Consider the following 24,243-nt stretch of genomic DNA (forward strand, 5'->3'; position numbering starts at 1 on the left):
ACATACTGGATCATTAGTCCAGGTTTCTGGATTACTAGTCCAGTGACATAACCACTATGCTACCGTACCCTGGGCTTGTAATCTGGATTGTCGTAAAAACCCATCTGGGTCAGTTATGTCCTTTAGGGAAGGAAATCTGCCTTTAGTCTGGCCTATATGTGATTCCAAACTCACAGCAATGTGGTTGACTCTTAACTGCCCTATAAAATGGCCGAGTAAGCCACTCAGTTGTAACAAACAGCTACAAAGAACAGTGGTTCAAGAAGGCGGCTCTCCACCATCTTCTCAAGGGCAATTAAGCATGGGCAATAAATACTGGCCTTGCCAGCGACGCTCACATCCCGTGAACAAATTTTTAAAAAAGGCTTTCCCATCTGAGGCGGGACCTCATTCACGGCAAATTTGCCTGGATATGGTGGCAATCGCCATTGGCAACCGGTATTCCTGTTGGCTGGGAAGCAGCTTTTCCTGTTTCATTTTGCACTGGGTAATGAAGCTCCCACCTGACTGGGACACGAGGTTCAAACGCCCACCACAGATCCATGTGGGAGGTAGAATGGGGTTGTGAAAGCCAGCGAGAATCAGGCGTATTTGTTTCCACCATATTTTCTGGGTGCTACTGCCTCATTAGCGCATCAAATCAGGGGGGGAGGGGAGGGAGAGGGGGTGACAATACTAAAAATTGGATTCATATTGCTCACATGATAACCTTGTGATAGCTGTAAAATATAAGCCAAAGAACATAAGAAATAGGAGCAGGAATAGGCCATTTGGCCCCTCGAGCCTGCTCCGTCATTCAATAAGATCATGGCTGATCTGATCATGGACTCAGCTCCACTTCCCTGCCCGCTCTCCATAACCCTTTACTCCCTTATCGCTCAGAAATCTGTCCATCTCTGCCTTAATTCAATGACCCAGTCTCCACAGTTCTCTGGAGCAGAGAATTCCACAGATTTACAACTGTCTGAGAGAAGAAATTCCTCCTCATCTCAGTTTTAAATGGGCAACCCCTTATTCTGAAACTATGCCCCCTAATTCTAGATTCCCCACGAGGGCAAACATCCTCTCTGCATCTACCTTGTCGAGCCCCCTTAGTATCTGATATGTTTCAATATCACCTCTCATTCTTCTAAACGCCAATGTGTATCGGCCCAACCGACTCAACCTTTCTTCATAAGTCAACTCCTTCATCTCAGGAGTCAACCTAGTGAACCTTCTCTGAACAGCCTCCAATGCAAGTATGTCCTTCCTTTATGCAGTACTCTAGGTGTGGCCTCACCAATACCCTGTACAGTTGTAGCAGGACTTCCCTGCTTTTATACTCCATCCCCCTTGCAATAAAGGCCAACATTCCATTTGCCTTCCGGATTACTTGCTGTACCTGCATACTCACTTCTGGTGTTTCATGCACAAGGACCGCCAGATCCCTCTGTACTACAGCACTTTGCAATTTTTCTCATTTAAATAATAAATAATACCTATGACTACTCCTCGGACTCTGTGCCAGGATTGCCTTTGAGAATCACGTGTGTTGGCAACACCGGGCTTAAATCTCAACAAAATAAGTTCCTAATTTCAGTCACTCTGTTAATGGGAGGGCAGACAGTGTCAACAACAATATCTTGCATTTATATAGCACCTTTAATGTGGGCGGAGGGGCGGGGGGGTGGGTGTTTACAGGAGATAAAATTTGACACCGAGCTACAAAAGGAGATATTAGGACAGGTCAAAGAAGAAAGACTTTCATGACTTCAGGATGACTCAAAGCGCTTTATAGCCAATGGAGGAGTTTTGAAATGTAGTCACTGTTGTAGGAAACGGTAGGCAGCCAGATTGCACACAGCAAGGTCCCACAAACAGCAAGGTGATAATGACCAGAAAACATTGCTGCTCTTCTTCAAATAGTGTCATGGGATCTTTTACATCCACCTGAGAGGGCAGACAGGGCCTTGCTTTAACATCTCATCCAAAAGTGCAGCACTCTCTCGGCACTGCACTGGAGAGTCAACCAAAATTTGTGCTCAAGTCTCTAAGAGTGGGACTTAAACGCACAACCTTCTGACTCAGAGGCAAGGGTGCTACCACTGAGCCATGTCTGACCTGGCTGACAAGTGACCAAAAGCTTGGTCAAACTGGGTTTTAAGGAGTATCTTAAACATAGGTGCAAGAGTAGGCCATTCGGCCCTTCAAAGCCTGCACCGCCATTCAATGAGTTCATGGCTGAACATGCAACTTCAGTACCCACTTCCTGCTTTCTCGCCATACCCCTTGATTCCCCTAGTAGTAAGGACTTCATCTAACTCCCTTTTGAATATATTTAGTGAATTGGCCTCAACAACTTTCTGTGGTAGAGAATTCCACAGGTTCACCACTCTCTGGGTGAAGAAGTTTCTCCTCATCTCGGTCCTAAATGGCTTACCCCTTATCCTTAGACTGTGACCCCTGGTTCTGGACTTCCCCAACATTGGGAACATTCTTCCTGCATCTAACCTGTCTAAACCCGTCAGAATTTTAAACGTTTCTATGAGGTCCCCTCTCATTCTTCTGAACTCCAGTGAATACAAGCCCAGTTGATCCAGTCTTTCTTGATAGGTCAGTCCCACCATCCCGGGAATCAGTCTGGTGAACCTTCGCTGCACTCCCTCAATAGCAAGAATGTCCTTCCTTAAGTTAGGAGACCAAAACTGTACACAATACTCCAGGTGTGGCCTCACCAAGGCCCTGTACAACTGTAGCAACACCTCCCTGCCCCTGTACTCAAATCCCCTCGCTATGAAGGCCAACATGCCATTTGCTTTCTTAACCGCCTGCTGTACCTGCATGCCAACCTTCAATTACTGATGTACCATGACACCCAGGTCTCATTGCACCTCTCCTTTTCCTAATCTGTCACCATTCAGATAATAGTCTGTCTCTCTGTTTTTACCACCAAAGTGGATAACTTCACATTTATCCACATTATACTTCATCTGCCATGCATTTGCCCACTCACCTAACCTATCCAAGTCACTCTGCAGCCTCATAGCATCCTCCTCGCAGCTCACACTGCCACCCAACTTAGTATCATCCGCAAATTTGGAGATACTACATTTAATCCCCTCGTCTAAATCATTAATGGACAGTGTAAACAGCTGAGGCCCCAGCACAGAACCTTGCGGTACCCACTAGTCACTGCCTGCCATTCTGAAAAGTACCCATTTACTCCTACTCTTTGCTTCCTGTCTGACAATCAGTTCTCAATCCATGTCAGCACACTACCCCCAATCCCATGTGCTTTAACTTTGCACATTAATCTCTTGTGTGGGACCTTGTCGAAAGCCTTCTGAAAGTCCAAATATACCACATCAACTGGTTCTCCCTTGTCCACTCTACTGGAAACATCCTCAAAAAAATTCCAGAAGATTTATCAAGCATGATTTCCCTTTCACAAATCCATGCTGACTTGGACCTATCATGTCACCTCTTTCCAAATGCGCTGCTATGACATCCTTAATAATTGATTCCATCATTTTACCCACTACTGAGGTCAGGCTGACCGGTCTATAATTCCCTGTTTTCTCTCTCCCTCCTTTTTTAAAAAGTGGGGTTACATTGGCTACCCTCCACTCGATAGGAACTGATCCAGAGTCAATGGAATGTTGGAAAATGACTGTCAATGCATCCGCTATTTCCAAGGCCACCTCCTTAAGTACTCTGGGATGCAGTCCATCAGGCCCTGGGGATTTATCGGCCTTCAATCCCATCAATTTCCCCAACACAATTTCCCGACTAATAAGGATTTCCCTCAGTTCCTCCTCCTTACTAGACCCTCTGACCCCCTTTTATATCCAGAAGGTTGTTTGTGTCCTCCTTAGTGAATACCGAACCAAAGTACTTGTTCAATTGGTCTGCCATTTCTTTGTTCCCCGTTATGACTTCCCCTGATTCTGACTGCAGGGGACCTACGTTTGTCTTTACTAACCTTTTTCTCTTTACATATCTATAGAAACTTTTGCAATCCGTCTTAATGTTCCCTGCAAGCTTCTTCTCATACTCCATTTTCCCTGCCCTAATCAAACCCTTTGTCCTCCTCTGCTGAGTTCTAAATTTCTCCCAGTCCCCGGGTTCGCTGCTATTTCTGGCCAATTTGTATGCCACTTCCTTGGCTTTAATACTATCCCTGATTTCCCTTGATAGCCACGGTTGAGCCACCTTTCCTTTTTTATTATTACGCCAGACAGGAATGTACAATTGTTGTATTTCATCCATGCGGTCTCTAAATCTCTGCCATTGCCCATCAACAGTCAACCCCTTCAGTATCATTCGCCAATCTATCCTAGCCAATTCACGCCTCATACCTTCAAAGTTACCCTTCTTTAAGTTCTGGACCATGGTCTCTGAATTAACTGTTTCATTCTCCATCCTAATGCAGAATTCCACCATATTATGGTCACTCTTCCCCAAGGGGCCTCGCACAACTAGATTGCTAATTAATCCTCTCTCATTACACAACACCCAGTCTAAGATGGCCTCCCCCCTAGTTGGTTCCTCGACATATTGGTCTAGAAAACCATCCCTTATGCACTCCAGGAAATCCTCCTCCACCGTATTGCTTCCAGTTTGGCTAGCCCAATCTATGTGCATATTAAAGTCACCCATTATAACTGCTGCACCTTTATTGCATGCACCCCTAATTTCCTGTTTGATGCAATCCCCAACATCACTACTACTGTTTGGAGGTCTGCACACAACTCCCACTAATGTTTTTTGCCCTTTGGTGTTCTGCAGCTCTACCCATAAAGGTTCCATATCATCCAAACTAATGTCCTTCCTAACTATTGCATTAATCTCCTCTTTAACCAGCAATGCTACCCCAGCTCCTTTTCCTTTTATTCTATCCTTCCTGAATGTCGAATACCCCTGGATGTTGAGTTCCCAGCCCTGATCATCCTGGAGCCACATCTCCGTAATCCCGATCACATCATATTTGTTAACATCTATTTGCACAGTTAATTCATCCACCTTATTACGGATGCTCCTTGCATTAAGACACAAAGCCTTCGGGCTTGTTTTTTTAACACCCTTTGTCCTTTTAGAATTTTGCTGTACAGTGGCCCTTTTTGTTCTTTGCCTTGGGTTTCTCTGCCCTCCACTTTTCCTCATCTCCTTTCTGTCTTTTGCTTTTGTCTCCTTTTTGTTTCCCTCTGTCTCCCTGCATTGGTTCCCATCCCCCTGCCATATTAGTTTTAACTCCTCCCCAACAGCACTAGCAAACACTCCCCCTAGGACATTGATTCCGGTCCTGCCCAGGTGCAGACCATCCGGTTTGTACTGGTCCCACCTCCCCCAGAACCGGTTCCAATGCCCCAGGAATTTGAATCCCTCCCTGCTGCACCACTGCTCAAGCCACGTATTCATCTGTGCTATCCTGCGATTCCTACTCTGACTAGCACGTGGCAGTCAGGCAGGCAGCGAGAGAGGTAGAGATGCGGAGAGTTTTAGGGTGGAAATTCCAGAGCTTCGAATCGAGGCAGCTGAAGGCATGGCAACCACTGGTGGGGATGCACAAGATAAAGAAAAGCAAAAGACTTGCATTTATGTAGCGCCTTTCACGACCTCCGGACATCCCACAGCGCTTTACAACCAATAAAGTACTTTTGAAGTGCAATCATTGTTGTAATGTAGGAACAGCAATGTGATAAGGACCAGAAACTCTGTTTTTGTGATGTTGATTTTGGGATAAATATTGGCCAGGACACCGGGGATAACTCCCCTGCTCTTCTTCGAATGGTGCATGGGATCTTTTACGTCCATTTGAGAGAGTAGATGTCAATGGTAGGTCGGACGCTTTCTCGTACATTGAGAGAACAGATCAACCTTGCTGCAAGTCATTAGCAGCTGCTAGAGGCTGGCTTAAGAATGCCATTGATTGAGACCTGCTCATACACTCAGACAGAGCCATTCCACGGTGCAGGGGAGCGGGCGCAAAGGTCAAGAAAACAATTTATAGCAAATGGGAAGGAAGGGAAAAATTGTAACCCGGACAAAGAAAGTGAATATTCAAGGTAGGAAAACACAGATGCTGGAAATCTGAAATAAAAATGGAAAATGCTGGAAATACTCAGCAGGTCATGCAGCATCTGCGGAGAGAGAAACAGAGTTAATGTGGTCTAAATTGCGTATCACCCAGTTGGGGGCGTTAACGTTTCCGAGCCGGGCATTTTGTGCCCAGTGCAGAAGTCGTGCCCCGGAAGCAAAATTTGGGTTACCGCTCCTCTCGGTGCAGGTTTGCGGGGACTACGTGGGCACATCGCGGAGCGCTACGCAGCCTCTCCACGTAGCGCTGACATGTTTCAACGCCCCTTCCCTTCCGTTAAAGGGGAGGGATGCTGCAAGCTCTGCAGGGCTTTAGATGGGTCTCCGTTGAGCCACTGGGGATGCGGGGTGCTGTGACCGCAGCCCGGCACCAAAACGGAGCGCTGGGCTGGGACGATCGCGACCCGGACCCCGCGACATCGGTGGACAACGGCCCAACCGGAGAGTCGGAGAAAGAAATGGCAGCACGCCACGTCCACTTTAACTTTCGCCCTGCCAGCTAAGCGCGGCCTGGTTCGCGACCCACGAGGCTGGTGCTGAGATTGCCCATGGCAGCCTCACGGGACACTGCTCAATTTCCACCGCGGGTCAGAAACCAGCTGCCGAGGGTCGAAAAGGGGTCGCTGCGCAGGAAGAGCAGTGGAAGGAAGGTAGTGCAGAGATCCCCTGCGGTCATCCCCCTCTAAAACAGATACACCGCTTTGGGTATTGTTGGGGGGGATGACTCATCAGGGCAGGGCAGCAGCAGCCAAGTCCATGGCACCGTGGGTGGCTCTGCTGCACAGGAGGGCAGGAAAAAGAGTGGGATAGCTATAGTGGTTGGGGATTCTATTGTAAGGGGAAATAGATAGAAGTTTCTGCGGCCGCAACCGAGACTCCAGGATGGTATGTTGCCTCCCTGGTGCAAGGGTCAAGGATGTCTCAGAGCGGTCGCAGGAGATTTTGAAGGGGAGGGTGAACAGCCAGTTGTCGTGGTGCATATAGGTACCAAAGATATAGGTAAAAAAACGGGATGAAGTTCTACAAGTTGAATTTAAGGAGCTAGGAGTTAAATTACAAAGAAGGACCTCAAAGGTAGTAATTTCAGGATTGCTACCAGTGCCACGTGCTAGTCAGAGTAGGAATCGCAGGATAGCTCGGATGAATACGTGGCTTGAGGAGTGGTGCAAAATGGAGGGATTCAAATTCCTGGGACATTGGAACCGGTTCTGGGGGAGGTTGGACCGGTACAAACCGGACGGTCTGCACCTGGGCAGGACCGGAACCAATGTCCGAGGGGGAGTGTTTGCTAGTGCTGTTGGGAGGGGTTAAACTAATGTGGCAGGGGGATGGGAACCTATGCAGGGAGACAGAGGGAAGTAGAATGGGGGCAGAAGCAAAAGATAAAAAGAAGAAAAGTAAAAGTGGAGGGCAGAGAAACCCAAGACAAAAATCAAAAAGGGCCACATTACAGCAAAATTCTAAAAGGGCAAGGTGCGTTAAAAAGACAAGCCTGAAGGCTCTGTGCCTCAATGCAAGGAGTATTCGTAATAAGGTGGACGAATTAACTGCACAGGCAGCAATTAATGAATATGATATAATTGGCATCACGGAGACATGGCTCCAGGGTGACCAAGGCTGGGAACTCAACATCCAGGGATATTCAACATTCAGGAAGGATAGACAGAAAGGAAAAGGAGGTGGGGTAGCGTTGCTGGTTAAAGAGGAAATTAACGCAATAGTAAAGAAGGACATTAGCTTGGATGATGTGGAATCTGTATGGGTAGAGCTGCGGAACACCAAAGGGCAGAAAACGTTAGTGGGAGTTGTGTACAGACCATCAAACAGTAGTAGTGAAGTTGGGGACAGCATCAAACAAGAAATTAGGGATGCATGCGATAAAGGTACAGCAGTTATCATGGGCAACATTAATCTACATATAGATTGGGCTAACCAAACTGGTAGCAATATGGTGGAAGAGGATTTCCTGGAGTGTATTAGGGATGGTTTTCTGGACCAATATTTTGAGGAACCAACTAGAGGGCTGGCCATCCAAGACTTGGTGATGTGTAATGAGAAAGGACTAATTAGCAATCTTGTTGTGCGAGGCCCCTTGGGGAAGAGTGACCATAATATGGTTGAATTCTCTATTAAGCTAAGAGTGACACAGTTAATTCAGAGATTGGGGTCCTGCACTTAAGGAAAGGTAACTTTGATGGTATGAGATGTGAATTGGCTAGAATAGACTGGCAAATGATAGTTAAAGGGTTGACGGTGGATAAGCAATATCAAACATTTATAGATCACATGGATGAACTTCAACAATTGTACATCCCTGTCTGGAGTAAAAATAAAACGGGGAAGGTGGCTCAACCGTGACTAACAAGGGAAATTAAGAATAGCGTTAAATCCAAGGAAGAGGCATATAAATAGGCCAGAAAAAGCAGCAAACCTGAGGACTGGGAGAAATTTATAATTCAGCAGAGTCGGACAAAGGGTTTAATTAGGAGGGGGAAATAGAGCATGCGAGGAAGCTTGCTGGGAAAATAAAAACTGACTGCAAAAGCTTCTATAGATATGTGAAGAGAAAAAGATTAGTGAAGACAAACGTAGGTCCCTTGTAGTCAGATTCAGGTGAATTTATAATGGGGACAAAGAAATGGCAGACCAGTTGAACCAATACTATAGTTCTGTCTTCACGAAGGAAGACACAAAGAACCTTCCGGAACTACTAGGGGACCGAGGGTCTAGTGAGAAGGAGGAACTGAAGGAAATCCTCATTAGGCAGAAAATTGTGTTAGGTAAATTGATGGGATTGAAGGCCGATAAATCCCCGAGGCCTGATAGTCTGCATCCCAGAGTACTTTAGGAAGTTGCCCTAGAAATAGTGGATGCATTGGTGATCATTTTCCAACAGTCTATCGACTCTGGATCAATTCCTATGGACTGGAGGGTAGTTAATGTAACACCACTTTTTAAAAAAGGAGGGAGAGAGAAAACGGGTAACTATAGACCAGTTACCCTGACATCAGTAGTGGGGAAAATGTTGGAATCAATTATTAAAGATGAAATAACAGCGCATTTGGAAAGCAGTGACAGGATTGGTCCAAGTCACCATGGATTTATGAAAGGGAAATCATGCTTGACAAATCTTCTGGAATCTTTTGAGGAAGTAACTTGTAGAGTGGACAAGAGAGAACCAGTGGGTGTGGTGTATTTGGACTTTCAAAAGGCTTTTGACAAGGTCCCACACAAGAGATTGGTGTGCAAAATTAAAGCACATGGTATTGGTGGTAATGTACTGACATAGATAGAGAACTGGTTGGCAGACAGGAAGCAGAGAGTTGGGATAAACGGGTCCTTTTCAGAATGGCAGGCAGTGACTAGTGGGGTGCCGCAGGACTCAGTGCTGGGATCCCAGCTATTTACAATATACATCAATGATTTGGATGAAGGAATCCAAGTTTGCAGATGACACTAAGCTGGGTGGCGGTGTGAGCTGTGAGGAGGATGCTAAGAGGCTGCAAGGTGGATTGGACAGGTTAGGTTAGTGGACAAATACATGGCAGATGCAGTATAATATGGATAAATGTGAGGTTATCCACTTTGGGGGCAAAAACACAAAGTCAGAATATTAGAATGCCGGCAGATTAGGAAAAGGAAAGGTGGAATGAGACCTGGATGTCATGGTACATCAGTCATTGAAAGTTGGCATGCAGGTACAGCAGGCAGTGAAGAAGGCAAATGGTATGTTGGCCTTCACAGCTAGGGCTTTAGAGTATCGGAGCAGGGAGGTCTTACTGCAGTTGTGCAGGGCCTTGGTGAGGCCTCGCCTGGAATATTGTGTTCAGTTTTGGTCTCTTAATCTGAGGAAGGACGTTCTTGTTATTGAGAAGGTGCAGCAAGGTTCACCAGACTGATTCCCAGGATGGCTGGACTGACATATGAGGAGAGATTGGATCGACTGGGCCTTTATTCACTGGAGTTTAGAAGGATGAGAGGGGATCTCATAGAAACATATAAAATTCTGACGGGACGGGACAGGTTAGATGCAGGAAGAATGTTCTTGATGTTGGGGAAGTCCAGAACCAGGGGACACAGTCTAAGGATAAGGGGTAAGCCATTTAGGACTGAGATGACGAGAAACTTCTTCACTCAGAGAGTTGTTAAACTGTGGAATTCTCTACCGCAAAGAGTTGTTGATGCCAGTTCATTGGATATATTCAAGAGGGAGTTAGATATGGCCCTTACGGCTAAAGCCATTAAGGGGTATGGAGAGAAAGGAGGAAAGGGGTACTGAGGTGAATGATCAGCCATGATCCTATTGAATGGTGGTGCAGGCTCGAAGGGCCGAATGGCCTACTCCTGCACCTATTTTCTATGTTTCTATCGCTGGAGGCGTCGCAGCCCGGAGTGCTACCAGCGGGGGCGAAGCGCTACCGGATTCGCTAACTCACACGCAATTTCACGGAAACTGGTAGCACTCCATTCACCCCCCCCCCCCCCCCCCCACAAGCGAAATCACTTTCGTGCCCCCCGGAGGGAATTTCAAGGGAATTTCGCCCCCAAGGATTCAAGCCAATGACCTTTGATCAGAACTGGAAAACGTTAGCGATGTAACAGGTTTTAAGCAAGTACAGGGCCAATGAAAGGCGAAGGGGAGGAAAGAACAAAAGCGAAGGTCTGTGATAGGGTGGCAGGCAAGAGAGATTAAATAATAAAAGGGATGATGCCGCAAGGCAAAAGGAGATGGTAATGGGACAAGTAAAGAGAATTGGTCAATGATTTTTTTCCCAAATAATTTTCAGTGCTCTGGGCAAGAGCGGGGTTGTGGGACTTATTATGTGCCATTGTCAAATGGGTCGAAAGACGGCCTCCTTTGCTGTGAGATGCGATGAATCCTCAGCAGATAATTATTTTTACACTGTGATATCTTTCAAATGGTGTCAAAATATCACACTGGGACATGGCTCTTTGTTAGATGCCAAGCGCACATATGCTTGTAGCCATATAATTAAATGTGTTACTAAAGAGTATTCATGCAGACATTCAGGTTGAAATTAGCATGGGGTGGGAGCAGAAATGACACTTGAGCTGCTTGTTGCTGTTTGTTTATCTGTTGTTGATACAGACACCATTTGACCAGACTGAGCATCATCAGTTCTTATGTATGAACGATGGTGCTACTGATGTCGTAAATATCATGGAAGAGTACTGATGGAAGCTATCTCTATGAAAATCTGCTGTTTCTTTATAGCGCACGCGTGTATCGGGGTAATTTTGACTTTTCGATAGTGTAAATCGGTCGGTAGCACATTCGTGGCCCGTTTTCAGCTCTCCCGATTTTAATTTTCATTGGGAAAAAAATACTTAAATTTATATAGCGCCTTTTATAACCTCAGGACATCTCAAAGTGCTTTACTTTTGAACTGCAGTCACTGTTGTAATGTAGGTAACTTGGCAGCCAACTTGCGCACAGCAATGTGATAATGACCAGATATTCTGTTTTTTTTGTTATGTTGATTTGAGGGATAAATATTGGCCAGGTCACCAGGTGTAACTCCCTTATTCTTCTTCGAAATAGTGCCTTGGGAATCTTTTACGTCCACCTGAGAGAGCAGACTTGTTTAAACATCCCATCTGAAAGACGGCACTTCCGACAGTGCAGCACTCCCTCAGTACTGCCCTTGGGTGTCACCCTTGATTTTTGTGCTGAAGTCTCTGGAATGGGACTTGAACCCACAACTTTCAGACTCAGAGACGAGAGTGGCACCCACTGAGTCACAGCTGACACTACTCTATTGCAGCCAATAGAAATGAAAATCAAGACAGTTGTATAACGGGCAGCTGGCTCACTAATGCTCGTCTTATACTCTCGCCCAAAGTCAAAATTGCTCCTATGTGTGTCTCTGTTAACAAAAAAAAATATTTAAGACCTATAAGGCCTTGCTACTGGCAAAACTAATCCGAAGCCTCCGCCCCAATTAATATCAACTTGGGGAAGGTACAACCTTTACCTAAATCTTTTAATACAGTCTTCAAGCATTTCATCATCATCATAGGCAGTCCCTCGAAATCGAGGAAGACTTGCTTCCACGCTAAAAGTGAGCTCTTAGATGACTGAACAGTCCAATATGGGAATTACAGTCTCTGTCACAGGTGGGACAGACAGTCATTGAAGGAAAGGGTGGGTGGGTAGCCTGGTTTGCCGCACACTCCTTCCACTCCCTGCGCTTGTTTACTGCATGCTCTCGGCAACAATACTCGGGGTGCTCAGCTCCCTGTCGGATGCTCTTAGGGCGATCTTGGGCCAGGGACACCCAGGTGTTGATGGAAATGTTGCACTTCATCAAGAAGGCTTTGAGGGCGTCCTTCAAATGTTTCCTCTGCCCACCTGGGGCTCGCTTGCCGTGTAGGAGTTCCAAGTAGAGCGCATTTAACACCTGAAAAATAGCACATTACAGCGCATTCTGGCTTTGAAACAATGCGTAGCTTTTTATTTCATTTGCTTTTAAACTGACATGCTGTATTAATTTTATTCATTGGGAAATGCATGTAAAGAACTGAAGCCCAATGCTGAAAAGTTCAGAGCAGAAGACAAATGCAGCCATGTTGGTTGGGTGATTCCATGCTCGAGTTTTGAAAGTCTGTAGATGGTAGAAGGAAGGGAAAGTTGAGGGAGGTAAGGAGTTCCACAGTGGGGATGTAAATTATTAACATCGCCTGTCTCATCCCTGCCTCAGCTCATCTGCTGCTGAAATCCTCATCCATGTTCTCTTGCCCAGCCTCCCAGCTTGTACCCTCCGTAAACATGAGCTCATCCAAAACTCAGCTGCCTGAGTTCTAACTGGCACCAAGTCCCGTTCATCCATCACCCCTGTGCTCACTGACCTACATTGGCTCCCAGCCCGGCAAAGCCTTGATTTAAAAATTCTCATCCTTGTTTTCAAATCCCTCTATGGATTTGTCCCTCCCTGCCTCCAGCCCACAACCCTCTAAGATCTCTACTTTCCTCCAATTCTGGCCTCCTGCACATCCTTGATTTTCATCGCTCCACAGTTGGCGGACGTGCCTTTGTTTGTCTGGGTCTCAAGCCCTGGAATTCCCTCCCTAAACCTCTCCCCATTACTTTAAGTTGTTCCTTGAAACCTATCTCTTTGACCAAGCTTTTGGTGACCTGCCCTAATATCTCCTTATGTGGCTCGGTGTCAAAGTTAGTTTGATAACTTCTGTGAAGCGTCTTGGATGTTGTACTACATTACAGGCGCGATATAAATGCAAGTCGTTACAACAACAACAACTTGTAATTATATAGCGCCTTTAACATAGTGTGACATCCCAAGGCGCCTAATAGGAGTATAATGATATTTTTAAAAAATTATTATTATTATTATTTTGACACCGAGCCGCATAAGGAGAAATTAGGGCAGGTGACCAATAGCATGGTTAAAGAGATATGTTTTAAGGAGGGTCTTGAAGGAGGAGAGGTGGAGAGGTTTAGGGAGGGAGTACCAGAGCTTAGGGCCTAGGTAGCAGAAGGCACAGCCATCAATGGTTGAGCGACTATAATCAGGGATGCTCAAGAGGACAGAATTAGAGGAGCGCAGACATCTCGGGATGAGGGGGGGGGGGAGGACGGGCGCGGGGTGGAGGGGGGTGATTGTGGGGTTGGAGGAGATTACAGAGATAGGGAGGGGCGAGGCCATGGAGGGATTTGAAAACAAGGATGAGAATTTTGAAATCGAGGCGTTGCTTAACCGGGGTAAATGCAATAAAGTTTTGGTCCTGCGTGTTTGAAGTCTACGGCACTTGGTGCAAAAGCGAAGCCCAGCCGACCCAAGGATAGTGACTCACACATCCACGTTTAATAGCAATAATCGAATCACCCAGCTGCACACTTCCTCCACAATCATCCTTGACTCAAGAACAGAGAGGGTAATATTCAGCATTCACATTACGGTATTTAGTGAAGCAGATGTTACCACAAGACAGGGTGTAATAGTAGTGACACCATCTTTATGATCTGCGATGTGTTATTTAAATAACATCACAGAGGCATTAGGTGCCGAGTTCAACCGTTTCCCAGATATATTCTTGAACATGCATTGTTTCATCCTCAAAAGATAATTTGACAGTAAAATATCACAAATCATTTGGCAACTCTGTAGCAAATGGGGCCAGTATGAGAACCTTTGATTTATGCTGTGAAATAAATGGTGCCAATGCCAGCCATTATAACATTGCCTGGAGGGATGACTGCCATCAGTCTGTTTCATATTATGAAATGTATAACATGCTCCCGACACCGGATTGATTATAATGGGGTTTGCCTTGATAGCAGGAAGATGAAACCACCAAAAATTAGTTGAACTGTTCCAAATTTTTTTTTAAATGGGAGTGAAGGTTGCAGGCTGTGGCAGTGTGTTGGAGATCCAGTTAGGAGGCGTGTCTGGGGCCTCGATCCTCCACACCGCGAGCTGTGCTAAGCAGTGGGTAGGCATTCGTCTGAATGGGAGACCCACCCCGCTTTCCTCAGGCTGGTCTTTGGCACTATCGAGCAGCTGGCTGTAAAGCAATAGATGCCTGGGCACAGGCTACCTGCCCCCTCACCAATGTATTCCCTCTAATTTTCTGTGAGTGTGCAGTCCCTTTAACTGCGTGCAGTTTGGTCACCTTACTTAAGGAAGGATATACTAGCTTTGGACGGGGTACAGAGACGATTCACTAGGCTGATTCCGGAGATGAGGGGGTTACCTTATGAAGATAGATTGAGTAGACTGGGTCTTTACACGTTGGAGTTCAGAAGGATGAGGGGTGATCTTATCGAAACATTTAAAATAATTAAAGGGATAGACAAGATAGAGGCAGAGAGGTTGTTTCCACTGGTCGGGGAGACTAGAACTAGGGGACACACAGCCTCAAAATATGGGGGAGCCAATTTAAAACCGAGTTGAGAAGGAATTTCTTCTCCCAGAAGGTTGTGAATCTGTGGAATTCTCTGCCCAAGGAAGCAGTTGAGGCTAGCTCATTGAATGTATTCAAGTCACAGATAGATAGATTTTTAACCAATAAGGGAATTAAGGGTTACGGGGAGCGGGCGGGTAAGTGGAGCTGAGTCCACGGCCAGATCAGCCATGATCTTGTTGAATGGCGGAGCAGGCTCGAGGGGCTAGATGGCCTACTCCTGTTCCTAATTCTTATGTTCTTATGTTCTTAACGGGTGGCTGCACAGCTATCGGGAACATTGCCCCCCCCACCCCCCCCTCGATTTTGGATGGTGATGATATCTAGCACATTAAGGGCATCGGAGGTAGGATGGGAAGGAAGGGTGTGGGGGGAAACATTCAACACCTTCAAACAAAATATATCAAAAAGAAAAGCAAAATACTGCGGGTTCTGGAAATCTGAAATAAAGACAGTAAATGCTGGAAACACTCAGCAGGTCAGGCAGCAACCGGTGGGTACTGCATGGACTCGAGAGCATACTGGATACCAGATGTAATATTTTTATTTAACTTTTTTTAAGTTTCCTTTATTTTACAGTTTTGTTTTGTATTAGTTGCACCCCTCTAAAAGAAAAAGGGTCATTTTGTTAGTTTTTTTTTTTGTTTGGGGCAACACAATGGGGCCGAAATTCAGCTCCCCAAAAGAGCCACTAACCGCCAGAAAGCGGCGGCCAGGCGGCGGGGTCGTGCGACCACCGACTTCCGGTCCAATGGCCGCCGCCAGAAAAATTCCCGAGCTGAATTTCACTGGCCATCCTCACTTCCGCCCCGCTGCTGCCAACCGTCCTAAGTGCGTCCATTGCACCTTCCGCAAAATTTATCTCCACAAATCTGTAATCCGCCACGCGGTGGCCCCGACAGCTTTTTCTGTCAGTGCACCTTACTTTCACTCCGTGAGCCATGGCAGCGCGGCGGCCCTTCAAGGGGAGGGCGCACTGCCACGGCTGCCATGTTTTTTTTTTGTCGGCCGACTGCCAGGTCGGGCCGACAATTATGCCTCCGAGTTTGGCCGGGCCGCCAACAGGTAGCCTGGCACCCCCGGCCCCCTCCAAACTTGGGTGTTAGGCCGCTGGCCCAGCCGAAACCCTCCCTGGTGCCCAGTGGGCCAAAGTTACGAAATGCCCGAAGGCTCTCCCCTTTAGTGAAGGGGAGAGCGTGGTGACAGACACGCATCGTGATGTCATCTCCACTCCACTGCTGACTGACAGTGGAGGAGACTCTGTCCCACCTCCACTTCTGGCCCTCACTTACCACCCCACTTCCACCCCCATTATGACCGACTTCTGGTCCGCTTCAAAAAAAATGACAAAGAGCTGAATTTACCGAAAGAGGCGACCTAATCCAAAGCGGCAGAAAAAACCCTTCAGGAGTGGAAGCTGCGACCCATTTCGGGCGGAGGTCAATTTCGGCCCCAGTGTCTCCTTACTGTTTTACTAAGAAAAAGGCATCTGTGGATAGAGAAACAGAGTTAACGTTTCAGGTCAGTAAGCTCTAATGAAAGGTCATCGACCTGAAACATTAACTCTTGTTTCCTTCTCCACAGCTGCCGCCTGGCCTGCTGAGTATTTCGATCCACATGCGGCATTTTCTATTTTTATTTATATTGTGTGATAGAGAACACATTGGGAATTGAATAGAGTTGGTTTGATGTTCTAGACAAGCACGCGCTTGATGAACATGTTGCAGTTTGTCTTCCAGACCTTGGGGGGGGGGGGGGGGTCGATGGGAGGAGGGGTGGATCGATGGGAGGAGGGGGGGAGAAAGCTGCAGATTGATGGCCAATGTCTCACTTCAGTTTCACACTCAAACCTGATCAAGCCTATCTTGAAAGCACAGACAGAATCCCCCTCCCCAGTGGCTGCTGTTAAAAAACCCTGGGTTGCTTCCAACTTGTTCTTTCTCTCTCTCTCTAATCCAGGAGCTTTGCCGCCAGCGTATGGCTGTCAAGACATCTGAGCGTCCGGAGCCTGCTCACGCCTCCCGCATCAACAGCGTCTCCTCTCAGTTCAGCGATGGCCCACAGCCCAGCCCCTCCACACGGAGCAGCACCTCCTCCTGGTGTGAGGAGCCAGTCCAGTCCAACATGGACATCTCCACAGGACACATGATACTGGTAATCACCCAACCCTGCCATCATTCTTTTCATAGCTCTTCCCACAGCCATTGGTGGAAGTGCCGAAGTTTAGCTATTTCCTTTCTTGAAAGCAGTGCGAGAGGAGTCAATTGCCTGTGCATTATTCACCATGCTTTGATGTGTGTACACTGGTATAAGCCGATTATGAACAGTCAGGACAATAGATGTGAAGCACAGTGCTGCTCCTGAAATGAAATTCAAAGTTCTTCCTTCCTCCTGACTCAGTATAGCAGGGACAACGCGTAGTTTTGGTCGTATTCGCTAAGCTTCTGCTCAAAAAACAAAAAATGTATCTGACTTTCAATAGCAAATTGGTCACCCGTAAATATTTGTTTCGCAGTCAGTCAGGAAGTAACTCTACTCATTCTATTGGTAAATTCTATTTAAGGTTGTGGTCTCTTCTACACTTGGTGAAATGCGATTGGCACAGACAGGATAATATCAAAAGAAAGACTTGCATTTATATAGTGCCTTTCATGACCGCCTGATATCCCAAAACGCTTTACAGCCAATGAAATACCTTTAGAAGTATAGTAACTGTTGTAATGTAGGAAAGGCAGCAGCCAATTTGCACTCAGCAAACTCCCACAAACAGCAATGTGATAATGAACAGATAATCAGTTCTTTGTTATGTTGATTGAGGGATATCGGGAATAACTCCCCTGCTCTTCTTTGAAATAGTGCCATGACCACCGGATGTCTCAAAGTGCTTTACAGCCAATGGAGTACTTTTGGAGTGTAGTCACTGTTGTAATGTAGGGGATCTTTTACATCCACCTGAGAGAGCAGACAGAACCTCGGTTTAACATCTCATCTCACCTCCAACAGTGCAGCACTCCCATAGTACGCCCCGACGTAAATTAGGCCCGGGAGGTTTTGCAGCGGTGTGGGCCACCGCTGCGATCGACCAACTCTTGTGGCGGTGTGGGGCTTGCGGCAGTAGTGACGCGTTAAAAGTGCGCACCGCTGCCGCTCCGCCCCCGGATCCATTTTTAGCGACAAAAAGCGGGGCCCGTCAGCTGACGGTGCCCCCACCAGCCTCTTAGGGCCGGTGTAGAGTGGGGAAAGCGCCAGCTGCTGTCCCGAGAGTGTTTTTGGTGAGCAAAAAAATTCTCGGAGGTTACCTTGGGAATGCAAAAAAATTCTCGGAGGTTACCTTGGGAATGCAAAAAAATTCTCGGAGGTCTTTGGGAATTCAAAAAATCTGCGAGCTGCTTGGCTCTTGAAAAAAATCTTGGAGCTGCTTGTTCCACACCTCAAAAAGGGCAGCAGGATTTCAAAATGTCTTGCTGAGCGATTTTCCCTGTTTTGTAATTATTTGTGGTCAGTCAGAGTAAATCTCTGCTGCACAGAGGGTCGTGCTTCCACCCATAATGGGCTCAGCTTATTCAGGAGAACGTCTGCTCCAGATTGTGAGGGACAGGGAGGTAGGCAGGAGGAGGAGTCACGTGATCAACAAGTCCTGAGGCAGCAGGCAAGGGAGGCAGAAGCCATGGCTGCCCAACATGCAGAAGGGGCTGCAGATGCCCACAGACTTCTCCGTGCAGAGGCTGGACAGCTGGACAGATGGCATGAGGAGGAGGGTGAGGTACGCGGACCCTCTTCACCAGATAATGGGCGAGGAGCCTTGCCAGCAGCAGCCTGCAGAGGCTGTACAACAGAATGAGGAAGAGGGAGAAGGTGCTCAGTCAGCTGGCGTGGGAGTGACGCAGCACGTACCTGTGCCAAGGAGGCCCTGCCGTGCTAGATGTACCGGCCTCAGTTCTCCTTCCTACTGCTCGGCAACGAGCTATGTATGAGGAGGCTGAGATTCAGCAAGGACGTCTTGACCGAGCTCTGCAATGTCCTTCGGCCAGATTTGGAACCTCACACAAGGCTGTGGAGACTAAAGTGACCATCGCGTTGAACTGCAGACATCTCGAATATATCACAATTCTCTGCCCATCACTCCATCCGGCAGGTCTCCAATGTGCTGTACAAGCGAAGAGAGAGAAAAAGGTGGAGCACCAGGGCCGAATTTATGCGGATTGTAGGGTTCCCCAGGGGGCAGGGGGCAATATACTGCACACATGTCGGACCGACGGCGCCACAACATCATCCCGCAGTGTTTATGAACAGAAAGAGGTACCACCTCCTGAATGTTCAGTTGGTGCACGACCACCAGCGAAGGATCCTGGCAATTGATGCCAGGTATCTCCCATGAGGCTTTCATTGTGCGCCAGAGCAATGTGCCCGCCCTCTTCACTGGCCCAAACCAGGACTGTGGGTGGCTGCTTGGGGATAAGGGATATCCCCTGTCCACTTGGCTGCTCACTCCACAAGAGACTCGAGGTGCCCAGCACCCTCCCGGATGCTCTTCCTCCACTTAGGGTAGTCTTTGGCCAGGGATTCCCAGGTGTCAACGGGGATGTTGCACTTTATTAACAAAGAAACGTAGAAAATAGGTGCAGGAGTAGGCCATTCGTCCTTTTGAGCCTGCACCACCATTCAGTAAGATCATGGCTGATCATTCACCTCAGTACCCCTTTCCTGCTTTCTTCCCATACCCCTTGATCCCATTTAGCCAAAAGGGCCATATCTAACTCCCTCTTGAATATATCTAACGAACTCGCATCAACAACTTTCTGCGAGTGAGAATTCCACAGGTTAACAACTCTCTGAGTGAAGAAGTTTCTCCTCATCTCGGTCCTAAATGGCTTACCTTAGACTGTGACCCCTGGTTCTGGATTTCCCCAACATCGGGAACATTCTTCCTGCACCAAACCTGTCCAGTCCCGCCAGAATTTTATATGTTTCTTGAGATCCTCTCTCATTCTTCTAAGTTCCAGTGAATACAGGCCCAGTCGATCCAGTCTCTCCTCATATGTCAGTCCTGCCATCCCTGGAATCGCTGCACTCCCTCAATAGCAAGAACGTTCTTCCTCAGATTAGGAGACCAAAACTGAACACAATATTCCAGATGAGGCCTCACCAAGGCCCTGTACAACTGCAGTAAGACCTCCCTACTCCTATACTCAAATCCCCTAGCTATGAAGGCCAACATAGCATTTGCCTTCTTCACCGCCTGCTGTACCTGCATGCCAAATATCAATGACTGATGTACCATAACACCCAGGTCTCATTGCACCTCTCCTTTTCCTAATCTGCCACCATTCAGATAATATTCTGCCTTCATGTTTTTGCTACCAAAGTGGATAACCTCACATTTATCCACATTATACTGCATCTGCCATGCATTTGCCCACTCACCTAACCTGTCCAAGTCACCCTGCAGCCTCTTAGCATCCTCCTCACAGCTCACACCGCCACCCAGCTTAGTGTCATCTGCAAACTTGGAGATATTACACTCAATTCCTTCGTCTAAATCAATGATGTAAATTGTAAATAGCTGGGGTCCCAGCACTGAACCCTGCGGCATCCCACTAGTCACAGCCTGCCATTCTGAAAAGGACCCGTTTATCCTGACTTTCTGCTTCCTGTCTGCCAACTAGTTCTCTATCCATGTCAGTACATTACCCCCAATACCATGTGCTTTAATTTTGCACACCAATCTCTTGTGTGGGAACTTGTCAAAAGCCTTTTTAAATCCAAATACACATCCACTGGTTCTCCCTTGTCTACTCTACTAGTTACATCCTCAAAAAATTCTAGAAGATTTGACAAGCATGATTTCCCTTTCATAAATCCATGCTGACTTGGACCGATCCTGTCACTGCTTTCCAAATGCGCTGCTATTTCACCTTTAATAATTGATTTCAACATTTTCCCCACTACTGATGTCAGGGTAACTGGTCTATAATTCCCTGTTTTCTCTTTCCCTCCTTTTTTACTACCCTCCAGTCCATAGAAACTGATCCAGAGTCGATAGACTGTTGGAAAATGATCACCAATGCATCCACTATTTCTAGGGCCACTTCCATAAGTACTCTGGGATGCAGACTATCAGGCCCTGGGGATTTATTGGCCTTCAATCCCATCAATTTCCCGATTTACTGACAATAAGGAATTCCTTCAGTTCCTCCTTTTCGCTAGACCCTCGGTCCCCTAGTATTTCTGAAAGTATTTTTGTTCAATTGATCTGCCATTTCTTTGTTCCCCATTATAAATTCACCTGAATCCGACTGTAAGGGACCTACATTTGTCTTCACTAATCTTTTTCTCTTCACATATCTATAGAAGCTTTTGCAGTCAGTTTTTATGTTTCCAGCAGGCTTTGAGGGTGTCCTTGAAACGTTTCCTCTGCCCACCTAGGACTCACTTGCCGTGTAGGAGTTCCGAGTAGAGAGCTTGCTTTGGAAGTCTTGTGACGGGCATGCGGACGATGTGGCCCGCCCAACGGAGCTGGTTGAGTGTGGTCAGTGCTTCGATGCTGGGGATGTTGGCCTGATCAAGAACACCGACGTTGGTGCGTCTATCCTGCTAGGGGAATTGCAGGATCTTGCGAAGACGTTGGTGGTATTTCTCCAGGGACTTGAGGTGTCTACTGTATATGCTCAACATCTCCAAGCTATACAGGAGGGCGGGTATCATTACAGCCCTATAGACCATAAGCTTGGTGCCAGATTTGAGGGCCTGATCTTCAAACACTCTCTTCCTCAGGTGATGGAAGGCTGCGCTAGTGCATTGCAGGCGGTGTTGGACCTCATCATCGATGTCTGCCCTTGCTGATAGTAGGCCCCTGAGGTATGGAAAATGGTCCACGTTATCCAAGGCCACGCGGTGGATCTTGATGACCGGGGAGCAGTGCTGTGTGATGGGGTCAGATTGGTGGAGGACCTTTGTCTTACGGATGTTTAGTGTAAGGCCCATACTTTTGTATGCCTCGGTGAAGGTAGTGATGATGGCTTGGAGTTCCACCTCTGAATGTGCACAGACGAAGGCGTCTTCCGCGTACTATAGTTCGATGACAGAGGAAAGGATGGTCATGGACCTGGAGACGGTGAAGGTTGAACAGGTTCCCACTGGTTCTATAGTTTAGATCCACTCCAGCGGGGAGCATGTTGAGCGTGAGATGGAGCATTGCAGCGAGCAAGATCAAGAAGAGGGTTGGCGCGATGGTGCAGCCCTGCTTGACCCCGGTCCGGACGTGGATTGGGTCTGTGGTGGATCCATTGGCCAGGATCACAGCTTGCATGTTGTTGTGGAGCAGGCAGAGGATGGTGACAAACTTTTGGGGGGCAGCTGAAATGGAGGAGAACTCTCCATAGTCCCTCACGGTTGACAGTGTCAAAGGTCTTTGTGAGGTCAAAGAAGGCCATTTACGAGGGTTGGTGCTGTTTCCTGCATTTCTCTTGCAGTTGTCGCGCGGTGAAGATCTTGTCCGTTGAACCCCATAGCGGAACAGAACAATAACCAGTGCCGATATCATTTATCTGTGTGCATTTCCTTATAATCCCTCTTACGCATGCCTAACCTGTGACTTCGCCTCAGTGTCTCCCCTGTGGCTGACTCATGGGTCTGGGAAGGCTGCTGGATTCCCTGTATGGAAGCTGCAGATGTCCTTCTGGGATGACCTCGACCAGCTTTGGTCCCGGAAGGGCCGGCTGGAGAATGGTCAACACCCTCCTGGGAGGGTTCAGTCTGACTTGGCTCGGGCAAGGCCATGCGTGGAGGCACTGGCGGAATGACTGGGGCCAGGAATGCTGCGAGCTGGAGGGAGTGCTTCATCCGTATCCTGGCCTGAGGAGCCTGAGTAACTCACCAAGGGAGTTCAGGTCGGTGCTGTGGCACCACACCGGAAGGTCCCCCGTGGCCCATGGTGGATCCAGCCGCGAAAGCAACACTGAGGTCTCGGGGGGCATCCAGCTGAGACTGCATGCGAGCAGCCACAGTCTGAAAGCCAGGAGATATGACAGCACTTAGACGCTCCGTCGACTCTTGCAGAACCATGGCCATCCTCTCCAAAGCGGCACCGATACGCTCGTTCCCTCGCGACTGTGCTGCAATGGCAGTGCCACATCACCCTAAGGGTGAATTTCCCGTGGGAATAATGCCCCAATTAAGACTGAAAACTTTCAAGTTTGAAGAGCTAATAAGACTGGAATACTTTCTTGTGGTCCAAAAGCTGAATTTGGATCCAATGGCCGCCGCAAAGAGTGAGATGTGGGTGGGAGTGTTGTTAGGTCAAGATTGTTGGTTGGTTAGCACTGGGAGTGTGATGCTTTGAGCTGTATGCGAAGCTTGGCGGTGGTAAGTAGCATTTGTTGAAGCATTCAAATCACCCTAAACACCCCACTGAGGTAGATCTGCCAGGAGCACACCTAATTCAGTCCTCCAGCTTTTTCTCCTTGTTGTGCTTCTCCTTGCTGAGGCAGCTGCACAGCCAGTAATGATGAGACTGAGTTGCTACAGTATCACTGAACCTCCCCTTTTAAGTACTGGGCATAGCCTCTGGCAATGATGGGTTGGGATTTGACTGCACCGAATATTGGTTCACCCTTTCAGTGCAATGCCACTGAGCTAGGCCTTTAAGACTGGATTAGGGCTCCAATCAGTGAGCAGTGAGAATGAATATTGCAGTCTAAAGCATTAGCGCCTGCCGCTAATTCGCAAACATTTCTAAAGATACCGCCCATTTCTCAGCTATCATCAATTTCTAACACACTGGGCTGGGAGTGACATTCTCCCTATATATTTAAATCCATTGGGCTGGGAGTGACATTCTCCTGTATATAGACTTAAACACACTGGGCTGAGGGTGATATTCTCCTGTTGTAATGTATTTGCTTCATGGGTTCTTTGCTTAAGAATTCATAGGAACACATTGTTAATAAACCAACTAGGTTTTAATAGCAAAGGTTTAACAATCACACTAAACATTACCAGTTCATCCACTCGGTTCACAACTGACTGGGGTTTTATTGAGTCTTGTGAACATCATGTGTCTGGCTAAGTCATTCACAATGCAACAGCTCTACAACTATTTTTCGTAAAACTTTAAATCAAGTGCCCCCTTTTCTAAGGGCACTAAAACCCATAAATTAACAATTCAACATTAAAGGGAACCTTTAATTAAATTAAATTAAAGTTTTGTTCCCTGTTGAAATTATG

General features: G+C 47.2%; 1 protein-coding gene across 2 annotated transcripts in view; it reads left to right on the forward strand.

The window, feature by feature from the left end:
- ptprn2 (protein tyrosine phosphatase receptor type N2) overlaps positions 1–24,243 on the forward strand; it is a 1,205,047-nt gene that overhangs the window by 1,062,148 nt on the left and 118,656 nt on the right. For both annotated transcript variants that reach the window (XM_070881617.1, XM_070881618.1), the window contains one exon: positions 16,978–17,172. In XM_070881617.1, coding sequence (XP_070737718.1) covers positions 16,978–17,172 — 195 coding nt within the window. The remainder of the gene's footprint in view (positions 1–16,977; positions 17,173–24,243) is intronic.

This window comes from Pristiophorus japonicus, chromosome 5 (assembly GCF_044704955.1).
Source record: "Pristiophorus japonicus isolate sPriJap1 chromosome 5, sPriJap1.hap1, whole genome shotgun sequence".
In the NCBI taxonomy this organism is placed as follows: Eukaryota; Metazoa; Chordata; class Chondrichthyes; family Pristiophoridae; genus Pristiophorus; species Pristiophorus japonicus.